Source organism: Chrysemys picta, chromosome 12 (assembly GCF_011386835.1).
Source record: "Chrysemys picta bellii isolate R12L10 chromosome 12, ASM1138683v2, whole genome shotgun sequence".
NCBI lineage: Eukaryota > Metazoa > Chordata > Testudines > Emydidae > Chrysemys > Chrysemys picta.
In genome coordinates this window covers 9,686,118-9,708,974 of record NC_088802.1, presented here as the reverse complement: position 1 = coordinate 9,708,974, position 22,857 = coordinate 9,686,118, and the positions used below count along the sequence as shown (strand labels likewise).

Genomic DNA, 22,857 nt, shown 5'->3' with positions numbered 1-22,857 from the left:
CTGCTTGTGTAAGGAAGTCGGTTTTGAGTGAGGGGAAACGTGGGGGAAGCCAAGACAAATCGGACTCCAGTCGTCTGAAAAGGTTGAGAGCCCCTGCACTGGGGCAAACCAAAACACGCCTGGGGTGTCACTGTGCTAGCATATATCAAGGTGTGTGCAAACTGGCGTGAACCCATCAGTCCCACCACGAGCAAAACGTGTAGGCTGGCCAGAAGTTGGGAAACGCACCGGACGTGTAGGCTCCGTTCTCTTGAGCAGGCCGGGTGGCTGCTGCTGCAACAACTGCCAAAACAACTTGCAACTTCAGGAAGGGGGCTGATTGCTGATGAGAGCTCCACCCATCCCTGAGCTTCAGGAAGTAGATAAGTGCAGCTCAACTCTGTGTGCACCTTTGCCCTGCTGCTGGGTACAATGGCTGCTGCGAATCCAGCCAAAACGCTCCAGGAGGAAGCTACTTGTTCCATCTGCCTGGATTATTTTAAAGACCCGGTGATGATTATAGACTGCGGGCACAATTTCTGCCGAGCCTGCATCACCCAGTGCTTGTGGGGATGGGAGACAAACCTCTCCTGCCCTTGCTGCAGGGGCAGCTTTCTCCGGAGAAACCTCAAGCCAAACAGGCAGCTGGCCAACGTGGCAGAGGTGGCCAAACAGCTCAGCCTGCGGCTGTTCAAAGAGCCCCGAGGGGAGAGGGTGTGTGAGAAACACCTGGAGACTCTGAAACTCTTCTGCGAGGAGGATCAAACTCCCATCTGCGTGGTGTGTGACAGATCCAAGGAGCACCGAGCTCACACGGTGGTTCCCATCGAGGAGGCTGCCCAGGAGTACAAGGTAGGAACCATAGAATCGTAGGACTGGAAGGGACCTCGAGAGGTCATCTAGTCCAGTCCCCTGCACTCATGGCAGGACTAGGTATTATCTAGACCAGGGGTTCCCAAACTTGGTTCGCGGCTTGTTCAGGGTAAGCCCCTGGTGGGCCGTGAGACGCTTTGTTTACCTGAGCGTTCGCAGGCTGGGCCACCACTTCACTTCCCGCAGCTCCCATTGGCCGGGAACAATGAACCGCAACCAGTGGGAGCTGAGAGTGGCCGTACCTCCGGACGCTCAGGTAAACAAAGCATCTCACGGCCCACCAGGGGCTTACCCTGAACAAGCTGTGAACCAAGTTTGGGAACCCCTAATCTAGACCATCCCTAGCACGTGTATGTCTAACCTGGTCTTAAAAATCTCCAATGACGGAGATTCCACAAATTCCCTAGATATTTTATTCCAGTGTTTAACCAGTTAGGAAGTTTTTCCTAATGTCCAACCTAAACCTCCCTCGCTGCAAATTAAGTCCATTGCTTCTTGTGCTGTCCTCAGAGGTTGAGGACACTTTTTCTCCCTCCTCCTTATAACAACCTTTTATGTACTTAAAAACTGTTATTATGTCCCCTCTCGGTCTTCTTTTCTCCTGACTAAATAAACACAGTTTTTTCAATCTTCCCTCATAGGTCATGTTTTCTAGACTTCTAATCATTTTTGTTGCTCTTCTCTGGACTTTCTCCAATTTGTCCACATCTTTCCTGAAATGTGGCACCCAGAACTGGACTCAGTACTCCAGCTGAGACCTAATCAGCGCGGAGTAGAGCGGAAATCACTGGTGAAACACTGCATTATTACAGAGATCTTGCATAGCAAACTCTATAGCTAAAGGGACTATACAAAGAATTTTTTAAAGTACGGTTTTACACACAATAAAGGATCTAAATCTCATTTTTTTCATAGGCATGGGATTACTCTGCATGGGGTGGTGAAACAGGGGTGCAGTGCACTGGAAATATTGTGGGGGCTCTGTCCCTGCATAAATTCACCCACAAGCTGGGTCAGGGGATGAGAATGGGACCCAGAGGGGCTGAATTGGGCCAGGAACCAGGTAGTAACTGATTCCCAGTTTGGAGCCAGCTGTACTCGACCAGCCTCAGTAGCTGCTGTCTCTCCTATTTCTCTATCGTCTCCCCCACCACACACACACCCCTATTCACAAGGAGCTTTCTCACCACTAGCCCCATTCTGCATTTAGGTCTTATTGTGCCTGTTTTGTTTTGTTTCCTTGAAAGCCCCATAACAGCGTTATGACGTCACCAGTAATAAGGAAGGGGAAACCTGAACGACTGAGAGGGGAGTTTGTTTTTAGTCACAAGCTTTGGTCTGTTTTTTGTTAGCACCTGCTCAACTTGACCCAGCCTGGTGCAGAGTTTAAGTTTGAAACTGGTGTTCAGGACACCTGGGTTCTTGTTCTAGCTCTGCCGGTGACCTTGGGCGAGTAACTCCCCCCTCCCCCATCTGCCTTGGCTATTTAGACCAGTGATAGTCAAACTGCAGCTGGCAAGCCACAAATGGCTCTTTAATGTGTCTTCCTGCAGCACATGATCTTAAAACACTGTGTGATTTAATTGTTAACCAATCAGAATGCTTTGTATTATCTTATTAACCAAGTAAGTTATTAACTTGCACCAAATTATTAACTTATTTGCTATGAGAATGATATACAAACTAAATCTTTCCCCTGGCCTACTATTTAAATCTGAATAATATTGTAGTAAATCAGGGGTAGGCAACCTATGGCACGCGTGCCGAACTCGGCACACGAGCTGATTTTCACTGGCACTCACACTACCCGGGTCCTGGCCACCGGTCCGGGGGCTCTGCATTTTAATTTAATTTTAAATGAAGCTTCTTAAACATTTTTAAAACCTTATTTACTTTACATACAATAGTTTAGTTCTAAATTATAGACTTATAGAAAGAGACCTTCTAAAAACGTTAAAATGTATGGCTGGCACGCGAAACCTTAAATTAGAGTGAATAAATGAAGTGTTGGCACAGCACTTCTGAAAGGTCGCCGACCCCTGTAGTAAATGAAACAATGAATTCACACGACTGTGGGTCTTTTGGGTCATGTTGATCGCTAATTTGCCTCCTGAATCACTCAGGTCTGAATATCACTGACTTAGGCCTGGTCTACACTAGTGCTGTAAGTCAATCGAAGTTGAACTAGTTAACTTACGTAACGTAACTTAAGTTGACGTACCGTAGGTCAACTTACAGCCATGTCCACACTACACAATGTCGATGGGAGACGCGCTCCCAGTGACAGAACTTCTGCCACTCGTCGAGGTGGATTACAGACGTCGACGGGAGTATGCTCGCCCATCAATTTAGCGCGTCTTCACTAGACCCGCTAAATCGATTGCAGCTGCGTTGATTTAGCCCGTACTGTAGACCAGGCCTTAGACTATCCAATCTTTAGGGCAGGGACTGTCTTTCTCTGAGCGTCTTGGGTACATTTCCAAGGGGAATCTGGAAAATGATTAATTTATTTATTACCCATCTAGATGGTTAGCCATTTGGGGCAGAGACAGTATGTTTGTACAATGAGCTCCTGGTCTATGGCTGGCCTCCTGGCTGCTATCACATTGTAACTAAGAATATCGTAGGCATTAGCACCTGGTTTAAAACACATTAATGAACACACCATATTAATAAGCAACAGGGCTAAAAATAATCTATTAGTTATTGTTGATGGAAAAGCCTCAAAAATATGTGTGTGTTTAAACAGAGCTCATAAAGCATTTTTATTTTTGTTCATCCCCTAACTTCTTAGGTGCAAATTCAGAGCCAGCTGGAGATTTTGAAGAAAGAGAGAGCTGAGATACTCGAGTGTCAATTGAGTGGGGAAGTGAAAAGCCAGGAACTTCTGGTAGGTGCTGTTATTGCTTACCAGCTCCAGGGCATCACTGATACTTGGAGTAATGTAAGAGTAACCTGCTCCCCTCTGAGAGAGAGTAGGACTTATTTACTCCGCTGTCTTTTGCAAACTCTGGTCTGCTTCAGAGATTCTTTGTTTGTGATAGGTACTGCAGAGACATATATGGGGCTGGGCCCCTAGGCATAGGCGCAGACTCCGTGGGTGCTCTGGGGCTGGAGCCAGCAGCCTCCCCCATAAGCTCCCCCCCACCCCACAGCGTTGCCCGCCCGCCAGCAAGCCCTGCAAATCAACGCCTCCCCCTCGCGCCTCACGCCCGCTGTGATCAGCTGTTTCACGGCATGCAGGAGGCTCTGGGGTGGCGGAGGAGCAAGGATGCGGCATGCTTAGGGGAGGGGGTTGAACTGGGCAAGAAGAGGTGGGGTAGGGGTGGGAAGAAGTGGGGCGGGATGGAGCGGGGGTGGGAAGAGATGGGGTGGGGCCTTGCGGAAGGGGTGGAGTGGGGGCGGGGCCTGGGGCAGAGCCAGCGGTCGAGCAGCCCCCGGCACTTTGAAAAGCCGGCGCCTGTGCCTCTGGGTGCTAACACAATATACATGGAGCCTACGGAGGAAAATGGAGACTGCAGAAAAATGCATCATCCGAACAATGAGATTGATAATGGCATGGCTGCTCTCGGACGTCCCTCCTTCTGAGGCCGACCTCCTCCCCTTCTTGCTAGTCAAAGGATCTGGTTTACGGAGGCTGCTGACCAGAGGAGGTGCTTTTGCTGCTGGGGAAGCGATCAGAAAATTCTCTGTCAACGGGAAATGTCTGAACTCGTATTGTTACGGGTTGCCATATACAGTAACAGCTGTGGTATCCGGCGCTTTATCAACCAGCAAGCTCTATTAACCGGCATTTCTGATCTCTCCCAATACCAATCTTCAGTCCAGGAACCGGGACTTGTATACTGCCCAGGAGGTTACGCAATTGCACATTCTGCATTCTGCTTTTATTCAAAAGAGGCAGAAGACAAGTCAGCCAGCTGATATCAGGGATTTAGTCAGAAGCAGTGGTGAGCCGGAGCTGGTTCGCACCGGTTCGTGGGAACTGGTTGTTAAATTTAGAAGCCGGTTTAGAACCGGTTGTTAAAGGGGTGGGCTGCTGGGCAAACTCCGGCCCGCGGGACCGTCCTGTCCGGCCCGCCTGAGCTCCCGGCTGGGGAGGCTCCCCCGGCCCCTCCCCCGCCTTCCCCCTCTCATGGAGCCTCAGCGCGCCGCACCGCCGGTGCCAGCACTCTGGACCACTCCTGGGCAGCTCGGCAGCTCCTGCCGCTTTGAGCAGCATGATAAGGGAGTGGGGCTGCGAGCTCCAGTGGGCCGCGTGGCATCCATACAAGCTGCCCTGAGCAGCATGGTACGGGGGCTGGGCCAGGGCTGGGAGGAGGGGTTGGATAAGGGGCAGGGAGTGGTTGGAGGGGGCAGAGGTTCTGGGGGGGCGGTTGGGGAATGGGGTGGTGGTTGGGTAGGCATGGGAGTTTCGGGGGTCTGTCGGGGTGGTGGTGGATGGGATCGGGGCAGTCAGGGGACAGGGAGCGGGGTGAGTTGGGTAGGGGGTGGAGTTCTGGGGGGTAGTTAGGGTGGGGGGGTCTCAGGAGGGGGTGGTCAGGGGACAAGGAGCGGGAGGGTTGATGGGTTGCGGGTTCTGAGGGGGGCAGTCGGGGGCAGGACGTGGGTGGGGGTCGGATGGGGAGGGACAGGCAGTTTGGGAGGCACGTGGGGCTTGTACTCACTGGGCAGCCAGCGCTCCGAGTCTTCGGCGGCACTTCGGCGGCGGGTCCTTCACTCGCTCCGGGTCTTTGGCGGAAGGCCGCCGCCGAAGTGCCACCCAAGACCCGGTAGGGGACCGGTTGTTACAATTTTGGCAGCTCATCGCTGGTCAGAAGAGCAGCTTCCAGGGTGTGTCAGAGGGTCAGTACAGATTCAGCCCAATCTCCTACCCCTTCTACGTCTACAACGATAATTGATGTTGATAATGCTGACCCTGAGGCACTGCAAGGTCCTGAAGTGCCTTCTGAATCATCAAACAACGATTAAATTATGTTCAGTATCGCTTTAGTGTTCAGTGTATTTTCAGTGATCTGGGTGTACGCGATGTGCTGCCCATAGTGATATGTAGTGTCCTAAGATAACCTGCTGTATAGAAAACTTGCCCTGTATACGCCTAACTGCTTCAAGAAACCAACCACTCTGCAGTGCAGTACTATGACGGGACTGGTGAGTACCTGTCTACTATTTGATACTGTATTCGTTTTATTGTATCCGAATTCTGTGAAAATTGATATTCCATTGGTAACTATAATGTCCCAATGACTCTCTGCGTGTCCCTGATCTGATCTTTTCCCTGTCTGTGCGCATGTTCACTGCAGAAAGAAGTGGAAGCCGAGAGGCAGAAGATTGTGTCTGAATTTCAGCAGTTGCGCCTGTTTCTGGAGGAACAAGAGAAACATCGGCTGGGCCGGCTGGGCGAGCTGGACAAGGAGATTGTGAAGATGAGGGATGAAAATGCCACCAAATACTCTAAGGCGCTCTCTTGCCTCAGCGATCTGGTCTGCGAGATGGAGGGGAAGTGCCAGCAGCCAGCGAGTGAATTCTTGCAGGTGAAACCCCCCCACCCCCAGATCCCTGCACAGTCTGTGTGCTGCTGCTGTTTGTGTTGTTATTTAGTTCTTTGAAAGCTGCATCACAGATTCATGGAAGTGATGGGTGTCAAAGACCAACTGCGACAAGCTGGGGGAGGGAATCTCTTTTATTGGCCCAACTTCTGTTGGGGGAGAGAGAAGCCTTTCGCGCCACACACGGCAAAAACCAGCTGTGTCATTCATTCCATTTCCCGGGAGGCAAGCGTAGGATTGTGCCCTTTACCACATGTCCCAGGGTTTTGGCCAGAATATCTCAAGAGTTGGGAGCTCTCACTGTTGTTCTTGGGAAGAACATTCCACAGCCTAGCACGCCTCCCTGTTAGGAAGTTTTCCCTGACGTTCACCCTCAACTTTTCCTTCCTTGGTTTCATTCTCTTGCAAGCTCTGCAAACTCCGTGTGGTTCTTTGTCCCACGCACCCACTGGCTGGATCATGCAGTAGTTGGTACTTCAAATTTAGTGTGACCCAGGCTAAAATTCTGTGTGTGGCTGTGTCTGTCTGTCTCTGGCCTCTAACGTACTGAATGAGCTAATCAAGGGGTAGAAGTCATATTCCTCCTTTCCGACCCGCTTTGTAATATGCTGCATATTGAGTTACAGTAGAACCTCACAGTTACGAACACCAGAGTTATGAACTGCCCAGTCAACCATGCACCTCATTTGGAACCGGAAGTACTCAGTCAGGCAGCTGCAGAGACAAAAAAAAAAGGAAGTACAGTACTGTGTTAAACGTAAACTACTAAGAAAAAAAAAGCAGCATTTTCCTTCTGCGTAGTAAAGTTTCAAAGCTGTATTAAGTCAATGTTCAGTTGTAAACTTTTGAAAGAACAGCCAGAACGTTTTGTTCAGAGTTACGAACATTTCAGAGTTACGAACAACCTCAATTTCCAAGGTGTTTGTAGCCAGGGCCGGCTCTGGCTTTTTTGCCGCCCCAGGCAAAAAAGCCTCCTGCCGCCTCCCCCCCCCCCCCCCCCAAGACGGCAGGGGAGGGCACCGAGCCCGGCCGCAGTCCGCTTTCCCGGGGGGAGGGCAGCGAGCCTGCCGCGGCGCCGCTGGCGGCCGGAGCCCCGGGAGGAGGGCGGAGAGCCCGGCCAGGGCTCCGCTCTCCCCGGCGGCCAGAGCGCCGGGAGGAGGGCAGAGAGCCCGCCGCGGCTCCGCTCTCCCCTGTGGCCAGAGTGCCGGGGGGAGGGCGGAGTGGAGGCCAGAGTGCCGGGTGGAGGGCGGAGAGCCCGCCGCGGCTCCACTCTCCCCGGCAGCCAGAGTGCCGGGGGGAGGCCGGAGAGCCGAGCCGGAGCTCCGCTCTCCCTGGCGGCCGGAACCGGAGCACCGTGCCGCCCCCCTCCAGGTGCCGCCCCAAGCACAAGCTTGGTGGGCTGGTGCCTGGAGCCGGCCCTGTTTGTAGCCCTGAGGTTCTGCTGTAGAGCAGAACATTTGTAGATTGCTCTGTTTGTTTGACGGACTTTCACACTAAAAGGAAAGGGGCTGGTAATAATAATAACACCCCGTTCTTATACAGCACTTTTCTCATCAGTAGATCGCAAAGCATTTCACAGGCAGGCTGTGATATATTTATCCTAACACCACCAGGTGGGAAGCTGGGGCCCAGAGACGCTAACGGACGTGCCCAAGGTCACGCAAGAAGTTTGTGGCAGATCACAGAATTATGCCCCAGTCTCCCAACGTCTCGGCCAGTGCGCTAACCCCTGGACCATCCTGGGCACTATCCCTCTAAATAGTTTCTGCATCCTCTAAAGGAGCGCACGGTCTTCTCCATTTGTGCAGAACTGCGTGCAGAGCTGGTTGGCCCATTTCAAAAAATAAGACATTGGAATTGGAAAAAGTACAGAAAAAAGCAACAAAAATCATTAGGGGAATGGAACAGCTTCCATATGAAGAGAGATTAAAGTATTTTTTCACACAACACACAGACAACCTGTGGAACTCTTTGCTAGAGGATGTTGTGAAGGCCAAGACTATAACAGAGTTCAAAACGAACTAGATAAGTTCATGGAGGATAGGTCCATCAATGGCTATTAGCCAGGATGGGCAGGGATGCAAAACCATGCTCTGAGTGTCCCTAGCCTCTGACTACCAGAAGCTGGGAATGGATGACAGGGGATGGATCCCTCGATAATTGCCCTGTTCTGTTCATTCCCTCTGAAGCACCCGACATTGGCCACAGTCGGAAGACAGGATACTGGGCTAGACAGACCATTGGTCTGACCCAGTATGGCCGTTCTTATGTTTCAGAATCCTGCCAGAGCTGCAGTATGCGTGTAGCCATGCTTTCCTTGTTGCATACAGTTAGTACACACAATTATTTGGACCCCCCTCTCCTTCTGTAATGCTTTCAAATTGCATTTGTTGGATGAAAAGCAAAAGGCACTACACTGCTAGATCCAGCCATCTATGCGCTCATCCCCGCAGACGACACAGGGCATTACCCCATTGCTCCCCGTTAATTCACCCTAAAGCGTTCCTCCACTTTCTCTGCCCCATGCTTAGCCATGCTGGTGATGTTTAGCTCCGTACGGGAATATTACCTCCAGTTCTGGTGGACATTTTTAAGAGCATGTGGAAAACTTGGAGAAGGTGCAGAGAAGAGTCACACGAATAATGTGAGGACTGGAGACAATGCCTTAAAGGGAGAGGTTTGAAGAGCTCAATCTGTGTAGCTTATCAAAAAGAGGATTGAGAGGTGACTTGATTATGATTTACAAATACCTTCCCGGGGAGAAATACTAGGCTGTTCAATCTAGGAGAGAAAGGCATAACAAGAACCAAGGGCTGAAAGTTAAAGCCAGACAAATTCAAATTTAGAAATAAGAGGCCCATTTTTTTCAGTGAGGGCTCTGAAGAAACTACCCAGGGAAGAGGTGGACTTCTCCACCTATTGGTGTATTCAGGTCAAGACAGGATGCCTTCCTAGAAGATGGGCTATTTTATCAGGCTCAACACAGCTGTACCTGGGTGAAATTCGCTGGCCTGTGTTACATGGGAGGTCAGCCTAGGCCAGTGGTTCTCAACCAGGGGTCCGTGTCCCACTGGGGGTACACAGAGGTCTCCCAGGGAGGACATCAACTCATCTAGATATTTGCCTAGTTTTACAACAGGCTACATAAAAAGCACTAGTGAACTCAGCACAAACTAAAATTTCATACAGACGATGATTTGTTTATACTGCTCCACACACTATATACTGAAATGTAAGCACAATATTTATATTCCAGTTGATTTATTTTCTAATTATATGGTAATAATGAGAAAGTCAGCCATTTTTCAGTAATAGTGGCTGGGACACGTCTGTATTTTTATGTCTGATTTTGTAAGTGTCATTTTTAAATGAGGTGAAACTTGGGGGTAGGCAAGACAAATCAGACTCCTGATTGGTGGTAGGGAAAGGTTAAGTGCCACTGGGTTAGATGAGCTAGTGGTCCCGCCAGACCTAAAAATGATGAATCTCTGGAAGCTGTCTTACTCTTTCCTCATAGATCAGTCAATCCAGCCCCTCAATCAATTTGTTGCCCTTCTTACATCTTCCAGTTGGTCTGCATCTCTTTGCTACTGTGGCCCCTGGAATGGGATTCACTATCCCATGTACAGTTATACCAGGTTCTATTCCCTTCCTGTCCTGCTGTGCTATGCTTTGAACATTCGCTTCCTGCTGAAATTGCACTGGGTTTTTTTGAGTAGCCAGCGAAACTCGTTTTCCTTGCCTGTCTCTTGGATCACATGACTCCCCCCCCTTTTTTTTTAATCTCTTCATTTGGTTTCCCACTTCTGACTGCCAGAAGCCAGGAGGGGAAGACAGCGGTGGGTCACTCCAATTACCTTGTTCTGTACACTTCCCCTGAAATTGTGGTACTGGCCACTGTGGGAGAGAGGATACTGGGCTAGATGGACCATTGGCCTGAGCCAGTATGGCCATTCTTATCTGATATTGTAATTTCACCACAGTGGTGTCTAAGAGCCAACCGAGATTCGTGCCCTGTTGTGCTGGGAGCTGTACGAACTTGAAATAATAGGCTCTGCCCTGAAGAGCTTCCAATCTAAATAGCCAAGACAGACAAAGGGAGGGAAAAGAGAGAGAACATCCGTGCAGCGTGAACAGATTTGCAAATGTTATGTTAGTGCCATGAATTTTTGTTTCTCCAAAAAGTGACTGGGATTTTGTTAGGAGGGGATTAGCTAAACAGAGATGCAAGAAAAGAGGGGACAAAGGCGTAGTCTGCGCTACAAAGTTTTGCCGGCATAGCTACGCTGGTCAGGGGTGTGAAAAAAATCATGCCACCAGCCGACGTAGTTATGCCTACTAAATCCCCAGTGTTGATGCAACTATTCTGACAGACCAGCCATAGGTGCCGGCTCTGTGGGTGCTCTGGGGCTGGAGCACCCATGGGGAAAAATTGGTGGGTGCTCTGCACCCACCGGCAGCCAAGCTCCCTGCCCCCCATCCCCAGCTCACCTCTGCCTCCTCCCCTGAGCGCGCCATGTCCCCGCTTCTCCTCCCAGGCTTGCCGCCACAAAACAGCTGTTTTGCGGCGTAACAAGCTGTGGGAGGGAGGGGGAAGGAGTGGGAATGCGGTGCGCTTAGGGGAGGAGGCAGGGAAGAGGTGGGGCTGGGGCGTGGATTTGGGGAAGGGGTCCAATAGGGGCAGGGAGGAGGCAGACTTGGGGCAGGGACTTTGGGGAAGGGGTTGGAATGGAGGCAAGGCAGGGGCGGGAGGGGGTGGGGCAGGGGAGAAGTCAGGGCGGAGCAGGGGGGTGCAAGCTCCCACCAGCACCAGGAGAAGTTGGCGCCTATGAGACCAGCCTAGTTTATGTCATTCAAGGAGATCAAGTAGCTATAATTCGTTCTGTGAGCTTTCGCACTGTGTCCACTAGGGGGCTCTGCTGGCATAGTTATACCTGCAAAGGCCCTTTAGTGTAGACAAGGCAGGGTGGGGGCAATAGGACAGGGAAATGTGTGGGGGACAGGACAGGGAAATGTGGGGTATGGATTGAGCTCCCTTGTACAAGGAGGAGGGAGAAAAATTGTTCTCTAACCTCTAAGGATAGGCCAAGAAGCAATGGGCTTAAATTGCAGCAAGGGCGGTTTAGGTTGGACATTAGAAAAACTTCCTAATTGTCAGGGTGGTTAAGCACTGGAATAAATTGCCTAGGGAGGTTGTGGAATCTCCTTCATTGGAGATTTGTAAAAGCAGGTTGGACAAACACCTGTCAGGGATGGTCTAGATAATACTTAGTCCTGCCAGAAGTGCTGGGGACTGGACTAGATGACCTCTCGAGGTGCCTTCCAGTCCTACGATTCTATGATTCTATTCTTTCTCTTTCTTTCCAGGTCATCAGAAGCACCTTGAGCAGGTATTGTGGCCCCTTCTTACTGCCAACTCACACTTCCCAGCCCACACTTCAACTGGTGTAGCCGATCTGAGTCTGTCTGTGAATTTTAGAGGGCTTTGAGGATGTGTCCTTAAATTAAGACACTCTCTGTATATGTATTTAAACCCAGCCCTGCTGGGATTCTGTGCACAGCTCATATCAGTGTTGTATGCCACTCTGCAGAACCAAAATGACAGGCTAATAATGTTTGACTTACTCAGTTTTGAGGATGGATCTTGATGCGGGATGCTGGATGAGCGCAGGGTTTGTCCAGAGATAGAAATTTTATTTGGATGTTGTCCATCGTTTTTGTTTTTCCCAGCTTGGCAAATAAAAGTATTAGAAGAGGAAACAAATCTTAAAATAGTTTTTGTGGGGTTCTGTCTCTCAGGAACCCCTCAACCAAATGACCCCTAATCTGCTCTCCAGTATTCCCATCTTCCTACTGACATACGCAATTGCAGGTCAAATTGAATATGCCTATGGATTTGGAGCACTATGAATTATTTCCCCTTTAAACAGATAGCCCTATACAAACTTACTTATAAATATGGTGCCCTGTAATAACTTAGGCAGCAGATCATGAAGAGCTTATCAACCCTACAGAAGAGAGAACCCTGAAGCTCAAACCCTGGTAATATCTGTGAACTGTTGTTAAACCGCATAGGCGTCAACAAGCTTTCTTCCCCCAAGCACATAAAGTTTCTGGAACTTGAACTTTATAGTCTTGAATTCTTTTCAATTGAAAATTAATGGTGCTTGTGTTCTTTTGAACTTCTGAAAATCCAGCCTTATTCACCCTCTTAATTTACCATGCAATATTTCTTTTAAAAGAAAAACCAAACATGACCAGGCCTTTTCTTACCAAAGAACATTCAATTTCAGACAATAACAGACGCCTTTGTTAATTTAACGTGCCCTTGTTAACTTTAGTGTCTCTAGGCGACAGGAATGTTACAAAAAAGTAGATGTCAGTAATATTACAATTAAGGAATTCTGTGTATTTAAAATATGAAAGTGGTTGGGGAAAGGCAGGCTATATATAAAAGATTCTCTTATTCAGACATGCTCTTCAAATAATCTAGAGGCAAAAAAAATTGATTAGACATTTTCCAAAACCAACCTTAACTTTGACCCTTAATTCAGAGCTGTCAGTAAATATCACTTTGGGTTTTGAGTTATAAATGGAGATGTCTTATCTCCTAGAACTGGAAGGGACCTTGAAAGGTCATCAACTCCAGCCCCCTGCGTTCACTAGCAGGACCAAGTACTGATTTTGCCCCAGATCCCTAAGTGACCCCCCTCAAGGATTGAACTCACAATGCTGGGTTTAGCAGGCCAATGCTCAAACCACTGAGCTATCCCTCCCAACCCAGTTAGAAAAGCACTGTAGAAAGACAACAACAACCCTGAAATATTTTGATCCTTCCAGGAGAAAGTAAGGTCTTTTCTACACTGGGAAGTTAATGTGGGTTCAGGTCGGGTAAATTTTAAAGCAGATTAGATATTCTCGATAACCTCCCTCTGTGAATTCTCTTATTCCAGAATAAGAGTGCCCTCATTCTGAATTAGCGGAGCATCCACACAGGAAGTTAATCCGGAATAGTTATTCTGGAATAATGCCCCATGTTGACAAGTCCTAAGGGCTGCAATTGTGCTTGACCATTTGTATGCATATGAGCAAGGACCAAGTACTGATTGGGCCCCTCAGATTTTGTTCCATCTCGGTTACCATTCCGATGAAGATGATGTAGGTTGTTTTCTCTCTAGATGTAAGACGGGGAAGGGGAAGTTTCAAAATCCAACAGCGGAGTCTCCTGACTGGAGAAGAAGAATCAAAGAACTCTCTCAAGAAACCGTATCGCTACAGGATGCTGTGAAGAAATTCAAAGGTAACAGACCCTCGTCCTGAGACTGATCGTTGGGGTTGAGAGCTTATCACTGATCTTGTCTGAAGCTCATAGATGACTCATGGCCTGCACTCCAGCCATGCAGGGCTGGCCTCTGTAGTCCAGGAGCAGCACGGGCAGCAGTCTCTTATTTTGGGGATGACCCTGGATCAGTTTGCAGCGATGGAGGGATGCACTTCTCATGCTGCCTCTGAATGCACTGAAGCGCCAAAATCTCCCTCTCGCTTGGCCACCGACAGCTGAGCCAGCCCCATTGGCTAAACAGCTGATAGGCCCTCCAGCTGCAGGAAAAGGGAAACACAACAGACTGAGGGCCAGTTTACACTTAAAAAGCTGCACTGCCGTAGCACTTCAGCGAAGATGCTATTACGCTGATCAGCATAGTTAATCCACCTCCCCAAGAGGCAGTAGCTATGCTGGCAGGAGAAGCTCTCACATCATAGGCACTGAGTCCGTGAGAAAAAAAAATAGTCGGTGCTCAGCACCCACTGGCAGCCCTGTGGATCAGCTCCTCCCCCCCAGTGCCTCCTGCCCGCCCGTGGCCCCGCCGATCAGCTCCTCCCCCTTCCCCGCAGCATCTCCCGCCCACCAGTTGTTCAGCAGCATGCAGGAGGCACTAGGGGTGGGGGAGGAGGACAAGGGGTGTGCTTGGGGGCGGAGCAGGGGCGGGAAGAGTCAGGGCGGGGATGGGGACTTGGGAGAAGGAGTGGAGTGGGGGCAGGGCCTGGGGCGGAGTATACATTGACACCCCCCCCGGGAACACAGAAAGATGGCGCTTCTCTCCCGTCAACATAGCACTGTCTACACCTGGAGTTAGGTCAGTATAACTGTGTCGCTCAGGGATGTGGATTTTTCATACTCCTGAGCGATGTAGTTAAACCAATGTACGTTTGTAGTGTAGACCTGGTCTGAGAGGAAGCGTGGCCTAGTGGACTAAGCACAAGCCTAACTAGGTGAAATTTTTCATCCAAAACTTTTCTTTTCTTTTTCATTTTAAAATGCAGATTTGGGTTGACCAAAACATTTCATGAATTCGTTCCACTGGTTGGTGAATTCTTTTAAATGGGAGGAAACAAAACTAAAAATAAACGCAAACAAACCTAAAGAAGATAAATCCTGAAAAAAGTCAAACTGTTTCCTTTTCACCATTTTGCAAGTAAACAGTTCTGATTTTTCAGGCAAATATTACTTTTTCGCTTGGATTTTCCTTCCAATTTTTTTTTTTAACTAAAAAAACCCAAAAGTTTGACCCATTTTTTTCCCCCCTCCTGGTTTGCAAAGGTCTCATCCTAATCCCCAATAGTTAGACATGGGATCAAACCTGCAGCAGAACATTTTTACATCCCTCCCTTATACTATAGCTGTTGATGCGCTTATTATCCAGCAGTTTGGCCTAGTGGTTAGATCACTGGACTGCACTGCAGGAGACCGAGGGGTTTCTACCACTGGCTTACTGGATGACCTTAGGCAAATCACTTTTCCTCTTTGTAAAATGGAGATAAAGTTCTTTGTAAAGAGCTTTTGAGACCTACTGATCAAAAGCACTAAGAACTAGATATTAAATCTTGGCATAATTCACTTTCTTTTTGTAATTTTGACAGATTAATGTCTCGTTTTAAGCATTTTTTTAGATTTTGATCGATTTAAATTTTCACAGTTGTACAATATTATGGGGGGGGGTCAGACAAAAATTATTTAATGACAGTAGATGTTGAGATTCAAAACATTTAAAGCTTTTGTAATGGTTAAAACACAACCCGTTGACCTCACGTGTCAAAATATACAAAGAAAATACCCTTAAACTCTAAGCAGGTCTGGACCAGCATTTTTCTCACATTGTCTTGCTGTACGTTTTGATTTTTACTGATGGAAATATTTTTTTCCGTTGGTTTGTGTGTGTGCGGTGCAATCAATGTTTACCACCATTTCCAGATAAAAATCGAATCCTTCCATGCTAGATGCTAATAATAACTAATAGATATTATTAATAATTAACCATACATGTATTATTAATATAATTATATAAGTGTCCAGTCCTTTTCAGAAGTATAATAAATTTCTGGCTTCCGTGACCTTCTGTCAGTCGTTTCCAGAGTCCGGTTACATACAGGTCTGTCGCATCTTACGCGCATTTAACATGCGCGATTTCAACTTTACGCGGTCGGCAAAAAAAAAAAAGAGAGAAAAATAACAATTTTAATACTATACCTGTAGTGCGGGCGATTTCGCCCGCCATTGAACTCAATGGAATTTTGGCTATACGCGGGTTTTCGCTTTACACGCTAACCGCGGAACGGAACCCCCGTGTAAGATGAGACAGACCTGTATTGTGTTGGCTCCATTCACTTGTTCTTTCTTGCATGTCTCTACATAAATGCGTGAGGAAAGGGGGGTGGGAGGAATGGGGTGCACATGGAACCCCTGTCGTGTGGGAAAGAAGGGGGATGCTGGTACTGGGGAGGAGTATGAGGGTGCACACAGAACCCCTAGTGGAAGGAGGGATTGAGGGAGGAGAAGGGGGAACATAGCTCCTGGCATGGTGGGGTGAGATGAGGTTAGGTGGAATGCGAGGCACACAGAGCTTCTGGCATGGAGGGGAGACTGGGGGACTCTGGTATGGGAAATGGGGGGGCACACAGAACTCCTGGCAGGGGGGGAGAATGGGGGACTCAGGCATGTGGCGGGGGGGGGGACACGCAGGGCCCCAGGGATGACATAGATGGTGGGGAGGGTAGCAGGGAAATAGAGGGGCATAGGAGGGTGGCACATAGGGAGTTCAGGGGGGGAGGGGATGGAGGGTTGAAAGGAGCTGCTGGAGTGTGCTAGGCTGGAGAAACTTTGATGTGGGTGACCCTCTAGTATCAGTGCAATCCCTAATGCAGAAGCACGTCGATCAATTTAACACGTTCTGAACCTAGCTTAGCTTGCGTCAGTAAATCACCGAATTACACTATGCCTACATCAGAGAGGGTTAAAGGCTGAGCTGGTTTCTATACACACACGTCCGCGGGCCCAGATAGTTAAACCTGTTACAGTAACAAATGCTAGGAATCTTTCCATCCTCTATTGCAGCAGCAGATCTCACCTTTCCCTCTGCCCCGTTTGTTTTTTTTCTTTTCTCTTCTTCTAGAGTCTCTGCCATCTGAAACTGTGTTGAAATCAGGTAAATTTCAGGCGCCAGTTGACAGATTGAATGGTTGTCGGTGTTTATCTTCCTGAATGGAGGAGAAAAGTTAATTTACGGGTGTGTCCGTGGATTCTGGAGTAAGGGAAGGCGCCTCTGAAATACAATAACACAAAAGCCGGTGGCCAATATACAGCAGGAGGCATGGACCAAGCTGCAGGTGTCAGAGGATCGCCTTAAGGAGGGCTGCAGGATAAAACTGCATGCTGGTGGGTCTCATCTAACCTGACGCAGCTAGGAAAACATGCTTGGGGGATTTGCCCAGCAAGCCTTACACGGGAGGGAGGGAGCGAAAGTGCTGCAGTGGGTGTAGAGAGGATCTGTGGCCTAATCGAACACATTTCACGTGGCCCACTATGGAAGCATATGCGAGAGGGTTCTGAATCCTTTCGCTCTGTATCTGACCCATCTGTGCCAAGGGAATGCATCTCCCCTGCAATTTGCTGACGTCTCCGAGTTGCTCCCCATTCAGAGCCGGGTGAATCGTGGAGGAAGTAGATTCCCAGATTCACTCTCCAGCTGGGGTAGATTCTGCCACTGACATGATCAAACTGTCCCCCAGGGTCTCTAATGCTCTGACTTTCTCTTTCCCACTGCAGCAAATGTGAGTTTTGATCCAGCCACGGCTCATCCCCGCTTCGTTGTGTCCAAGAGACGGAAAAGCGTGAGATGGGGAGACACGCGGCAGGATCTGCCCTACAGTCCTAAGAGATTTGATCCTTCTCGCTGCGTGCTGGGCTGTGAGGGATTCACCTCGGGAAAACATTGCTGGATGGTGGAAGTAGGGGATGGGGGAAACTGGGCTGTGGGGGTGGCCAGAGAGTCTGTGAGGAGGAAGGGAGAGATCAGCTTGGACCCTGAGGGGGGCATCTGGGCCATGGGGCTCTGCAGAGGTCAGTACCGGGTTCTAACGTCCCCTGTGACTCTTCTGACCCTGAGCGGGAGCCCCACGCGGATTCTGGTTTGTCTGGAGTATGAAGAGGGGTTGGTGACATTTATAGATATTGATAGCATGGCCAGGATATTTTCATTCCCATCAGCTTCTTTTACAGGGGAGAAAATCTTCCCTTTTTTCCGGGTTGGGGATATGCAAACGCACCTCAGGCTACTCCCCTGTATCACAGGGTAACACCGGGCCTTGGGGCTCTGTACTGAGAGCGTCCTTGACAGAAGGAGATGACTGGGTTACATGGGCCAAACTCATTGGCCTTGTCCATGCTACAGGGATGTTTGCGACACAGCCAGCTCGCCCCATAACTATGCTGGGATAATCCCATAGTGTAGATCCAGCCGACACCAACAGAAGGGGCTTTGCCCTCAGTGTAGAAGCTCCCCTTCCCCAAGCGAAGGTAACGACGTTGATGGAAGCCTACTTCCGTTGCCATAGCTGCGTCCATGCTGCGGGGTAGGTTGGCATAGCTACAGCATCCGAGTGTGCCTTGTTTTCTCTCACAACCCTGACCTACGCAATGTGTCAACCTAACTTTTTAAGTGTGGCCCAGGCCATTGTCTCAGGGGTTGTCTGGCCTGTTTCCCCTCCAACCTCTGCAGGTTCTCTAGGATCGGCTGTCTGCCAGCTCAGAGTCTGAGAGGGGGGCGGGGGAGAGGGAAGGAAATGGGGTGTGGAGAGAGAAGCCCAAGAAAGAGGAAGTGGAGATGGGGGGAGGGAAATGGTGAGTAGAGAGGGGAAACCCGGAGAAGAGAAGGTGTGGACTGGAAGGGGGAAGCTAGGAAAGAGGGCGAGATTTGAGAACAAAGAGAAGAGATGAAAGGGGCAGGGGTGTGGTTACACCCTGTGAATTACACTCACTTTATGACGAGTGGGAAGGTGAGGATCACATCCCTGGGCACTTGGTGGGATCCTTCCCCTGAGCAGAGTCCTTGTGCGTACTTCTACACTACAGCGGCACAGCTATAGTAGGGTTGCCAACTTGGTAATATTTAAAAACCGCCCGGCACTCCAGAACCTCCCCTGCCCCACCTTTCCCCCCCAAGGCCCTACCCCTGCCCCGCCTCTTCTCCTCCAAAGCCCAATCCCTGCCCTGCCTCTTCCCCCGGGGCCCCACCCCTGTCCACTCCTCTTCCCCCCGTCACTCACTGCTTTTCCCCTCTCAAACCTGGGTCAGGAGGGACTCACCTGCAGAGCCAGGGCTGGGAGCTGCAGTCACCTGATACAGGTAGGAGGTGGCCCTGGCTGAGTAGGGGCTGGTACAGGTGATGACCCAGCACCTCCCCACTTCCCCCGCCCTCAATAACCGGACTTTGAGAGTCCAGTCAGTAGATGTGATTGGACACTGTCAGGTCCCCTGTTCGACCGGACTTTCCGGTTGAAAACCGGGCACCTGGCCACCCTAAACTACGGTGCTGTAATTTTGCCGCTGGAGCCCCATAGTGTAGATACTTCCAACATCGATGGAGGGGGGGGCGTTGCATTAACATAGTTAATCCACCTCTCCGAGAGCTGGCAGCTAGGGCAACAGAAGAATTCTTCCATCGACCTAGCCGGGTCTACGCCAGGGGTGAGGTTGACCTAACTACAGTGCTCAGGATACAACATTTTTCACAGCCCTGAAAGACGTAGTGAGGCTGATTCAAGTTTTAAGTGTAGACCAGGCCTAACTTTACATACACATCTGGTAAACACAAGAGCCTTAACGTCAGGTTCGGGCCCAGGCCCTGGTTGGCTCCTTCCAGGGAGGACAAGAAGGATGTCATAAAAACAGCTCCCTGCCTTGAATTCTTTTGCAGCATCCGTCTGGAATCCCAGATTCCCAGTGGGGAGTCCAGAACCCGCTCCATCCACACAAGCAGCGATAGCGGAGCGTGCTCTGAGAATGGGAGAGCACTCGCCGAAAGGACTGTTTTAATGAAAGGTTTCTGCTAGTCACTTAGAGCCACATTTATTTTTTTTAAAGGAACGGAGGCCCAGATTTTCAGGATGCTCAGTGGTCACACTTGGGGCTAGATCTTCCAAAGTGCCCAGCATTCAGCTGCACCCCATGTGCTGAGCTTATCTGAAAATCTGCCTGTTTATTTAGGTTCCTCAATGGGAGTTTAGATAATCTGACTCCCCCAGTTTAGGGTTGCCACCCGTCCGGGTTTTACCCAGACAGTCAAATTTTTGGCTTCTGCGTCTGGGTGCCATTTAGGAAAGTCGGATCGAAAAGGGGACCTGGCAACATTATGGCACCAGAACCAAAAGCCAGGTTACCATGGGGCGAGGGTTGCCTCCTACCTGCAGGCAGGCTCCTTGAGACAACCCAGCAAGGGAGAGGGGGAGAGGGGCAAGCGACAGGAGCGGAGCTTTGGGGGTGAGAGGCAGAGAAGGGGTGGAGCCTTTGAGGGAAGAGGTGGGTCCTCAGGGGTCCAGTTACCAGCAATTAGCTAGATGGCAACCCTACCCCAGTTGTGGGTGCTGAGCCCCAAAAACTCCATCCATAGCTTCTTGACTCTCTGACCCTGGAGGACTCCATCAGAATCCCTCCTGCGAGCAAAAACTACCATGTGGCATGAGAGCGCCAGGGGCAGAATCCTGCTCCCAATTAGAAAGCATCATTGTAATAAAGTTACCCATCCTCCCCTAATCAGGCTGCTCACAAGGGGGAAGTATTTTTCCTTTCTAAGGGAATTTAGTCTCGTGCAGTAAGAAATAGAAGCAACAGAGAGTCCTGTGGCACCTTTAAGACTAACAGATGTATTGGAACATAAGCATCGTCGGATGCATTCACCCACGAAAGCTCATGCTCCAATACATCTGTTAGTCTTAAAGGTGCCACAGGACTCTCTGTTGCTTTTTACAGATCCAGACTAACACGGCTACCCCTCTGACACTAAGAAATAGAAGTTATTATTATGGCAGAAATTAAAGAAAGGAAACCCTGCTTTGAGCCTGTGATGTATTGCTACCAGCATGGACCAAGGAAATAAATTTGGGAACATGAGTTAAATGGGAAATATCTGTAGGGAAAATTTCATAGATATGCACAGAATGAAAAACATGGCCAATATCTGTTGCATCCCAAGCCTTTCCCATTAGGAGAACTGGGTTTAAAGCGTTGTCATATTGGTTCTGTCTGTAATTCCCATTTCTTGGGGGGGGGGGAGGTTGGTATCTGGCAGTAAATTTCACTCTTTGCAATGAATTTTGTTTCCTACTGTTCACATGATTGTTTCTGAATCATTTCCAAGTACCACACGTGTAACACAGGGATCCCTTTTTCCGTATGGGGTTCATAACGTAAAATGTGGTGATTATTTAAGATTAATTTACTGGTTTAAATATAAGGCCCATGTTTTCACTTGTCCAGACATAAAAGTTGTATGGCTTTAACTATAGCAGAATAGTAAAAGGACAGGGAGCACCATTAGGCAAGTGTGGATGGAGTTATACCAGTATAAATTGTTTATACGGTAGAACCTCAGAGTTACAAACACCTTGAGGAGGGAGGTTGTTCGAAACTCTGAAATGTTCATAACTCTAAACAAAACGTTATGGTTGTTCTTCCAAAAGTTTACAACTGAACATTGATTGAATACAGCTTTGAAACTTTACTATGCAGAAGAAAAATGCTTGTTTTAGCCGTCTTAATTTAAATGAAACAAGCACAGAAAGAGTTTCCTTTCCTTGTTAAATCCTTATTTTTTTTTAAACTTTCCCTTTATTTTTTTAGTAGTTTACATTTAACATAGCGCTGTCCTTTTCTTTTTTGGTCTTTTTTTCTTTTTCTTTTTTTTTTTGGTCTCTGCTGCTGTCTGATTGTGTACTTCCGGTTCCAAATGAGGTGTGTGGTTGACCGGCCAGTTCGTAACTCTGGTGTTCATAACGCTGAGGTTTTACTGTACGACTATTTCACAGTCCAGTGTGGAAGGGGCAATAAGCTATCCCCGCACAAGGGTACAGCTGCTTTCACACTAGGGGGTGTACTGGAATAACACTATCAGTAGAAAACACAAATTTACAAAATAAAATCACCCTCCTAACTGACAGTAATACTGATACAAAATTTGTGTGTCGCGTGGGACTGTGAAGCACACTTGGAGATCAGTGAAAAAGGTTAGACAATATTAGGCAATACAGCCTAACTCTAAGGTTAGTTAAGCAATGGGACAGATTGTGTAGAGGGGCTGTGGAACCCCCATCACTGGAGGTGTTTAAGAACAGGTTGGACAAACACCTGTCAGGGATGGTCTAGGTCTATTTTGTCTTGCCTCCATGCAGGGGGCTGGGCTTGATGACTTCTCGAGGCCCCTTCCACCCTACAGTCCTATGATTTTATGAAATACTGGTGCAGATGGGCAGAATGGAATAATTCAAGGGGGTATTTAGCCAAGACCCCAGGGTTCAGACCCGATCTAGGAGAGAAAGCACCAGGACACCTTTAATGGCAAAGTGGGGCCGGTGAGTTGGTTATCTCTAAAGTGCAAGTCAGCACTTGATACAGCACGGAATTGTGCTGGGACATTGGGAGGGGACTGCAAGGGGCATGCAGCCCCAACCGAGCCCCCAACCCTGATCACTGCAGCACAGTGCCCACTAGCACCACACAGGGGCATTGGGGTAAGCTCTGACAGGGGAAAGAACCCCCCATCCCACTCCCTGTAGCACCTGCAGCCTTCTTGATGTCGCCTTTCAAAATTCTGCCCAGACCCGCTTAGCTTGCAAGAGCCACTCCAGGCAAGATCCTGGTTCTGAGAACATGGGGTTGGGTCATGATCATTATTGACACATTTGACCATGTTTATTCCTCAGGGGGGGGGGTGTTTGAAATTGCCCTCAAGCCCCTGAGTTGCTTCTCACAGTCACTTGCCAATAGGGGTTTTGTTATTTCTAGTTGCCCCCCCCCCCATTGGTCACAAGTTGATCACTGTTGACCTGAGTTGGGTGAGTCACAGCGGGACACTGAGTGTGTTAGCCTAGGTATCTGGTGGGGCAGGGGAGGGGCAGTGGAGGGAAC

At 49.1% G+C, this 22,857-nt stretch overlaps 1 protein-coding gene across 1 annotated transcript; it reads left to right on the top strand.

The window, feature by feature from the left end:
• The first annotated feature begins 356 nt into the window (after window positions 1–356).
• On the top strand, window positions 357–22,475 carry LOC101951406 (zinc finger protein RFP-like). Its single transcript, XM_005312491.5, has 7 exons — window positions 357–831; window positions 3,647–3,742; window positions 6,156–6,386; window positions 11,769–11,791; window positions 13,580–13,701; window positions 16,850–16,882; window positions 17,503–22,475. The coding sequence occupies exons 1-7, from the start codon at window positions 412–414 to the stop codon at window positions 18,030–18,032; spliced, it is 1,455 nt and encodes a 484-aa protein (XP_005312548.2). The 5' UTR covers window positions 357–411; the 3' UTR covers window positions 18,033–22,475.
• Window positions 22,476–22,857: the final 382 nt, after the last annotated feature.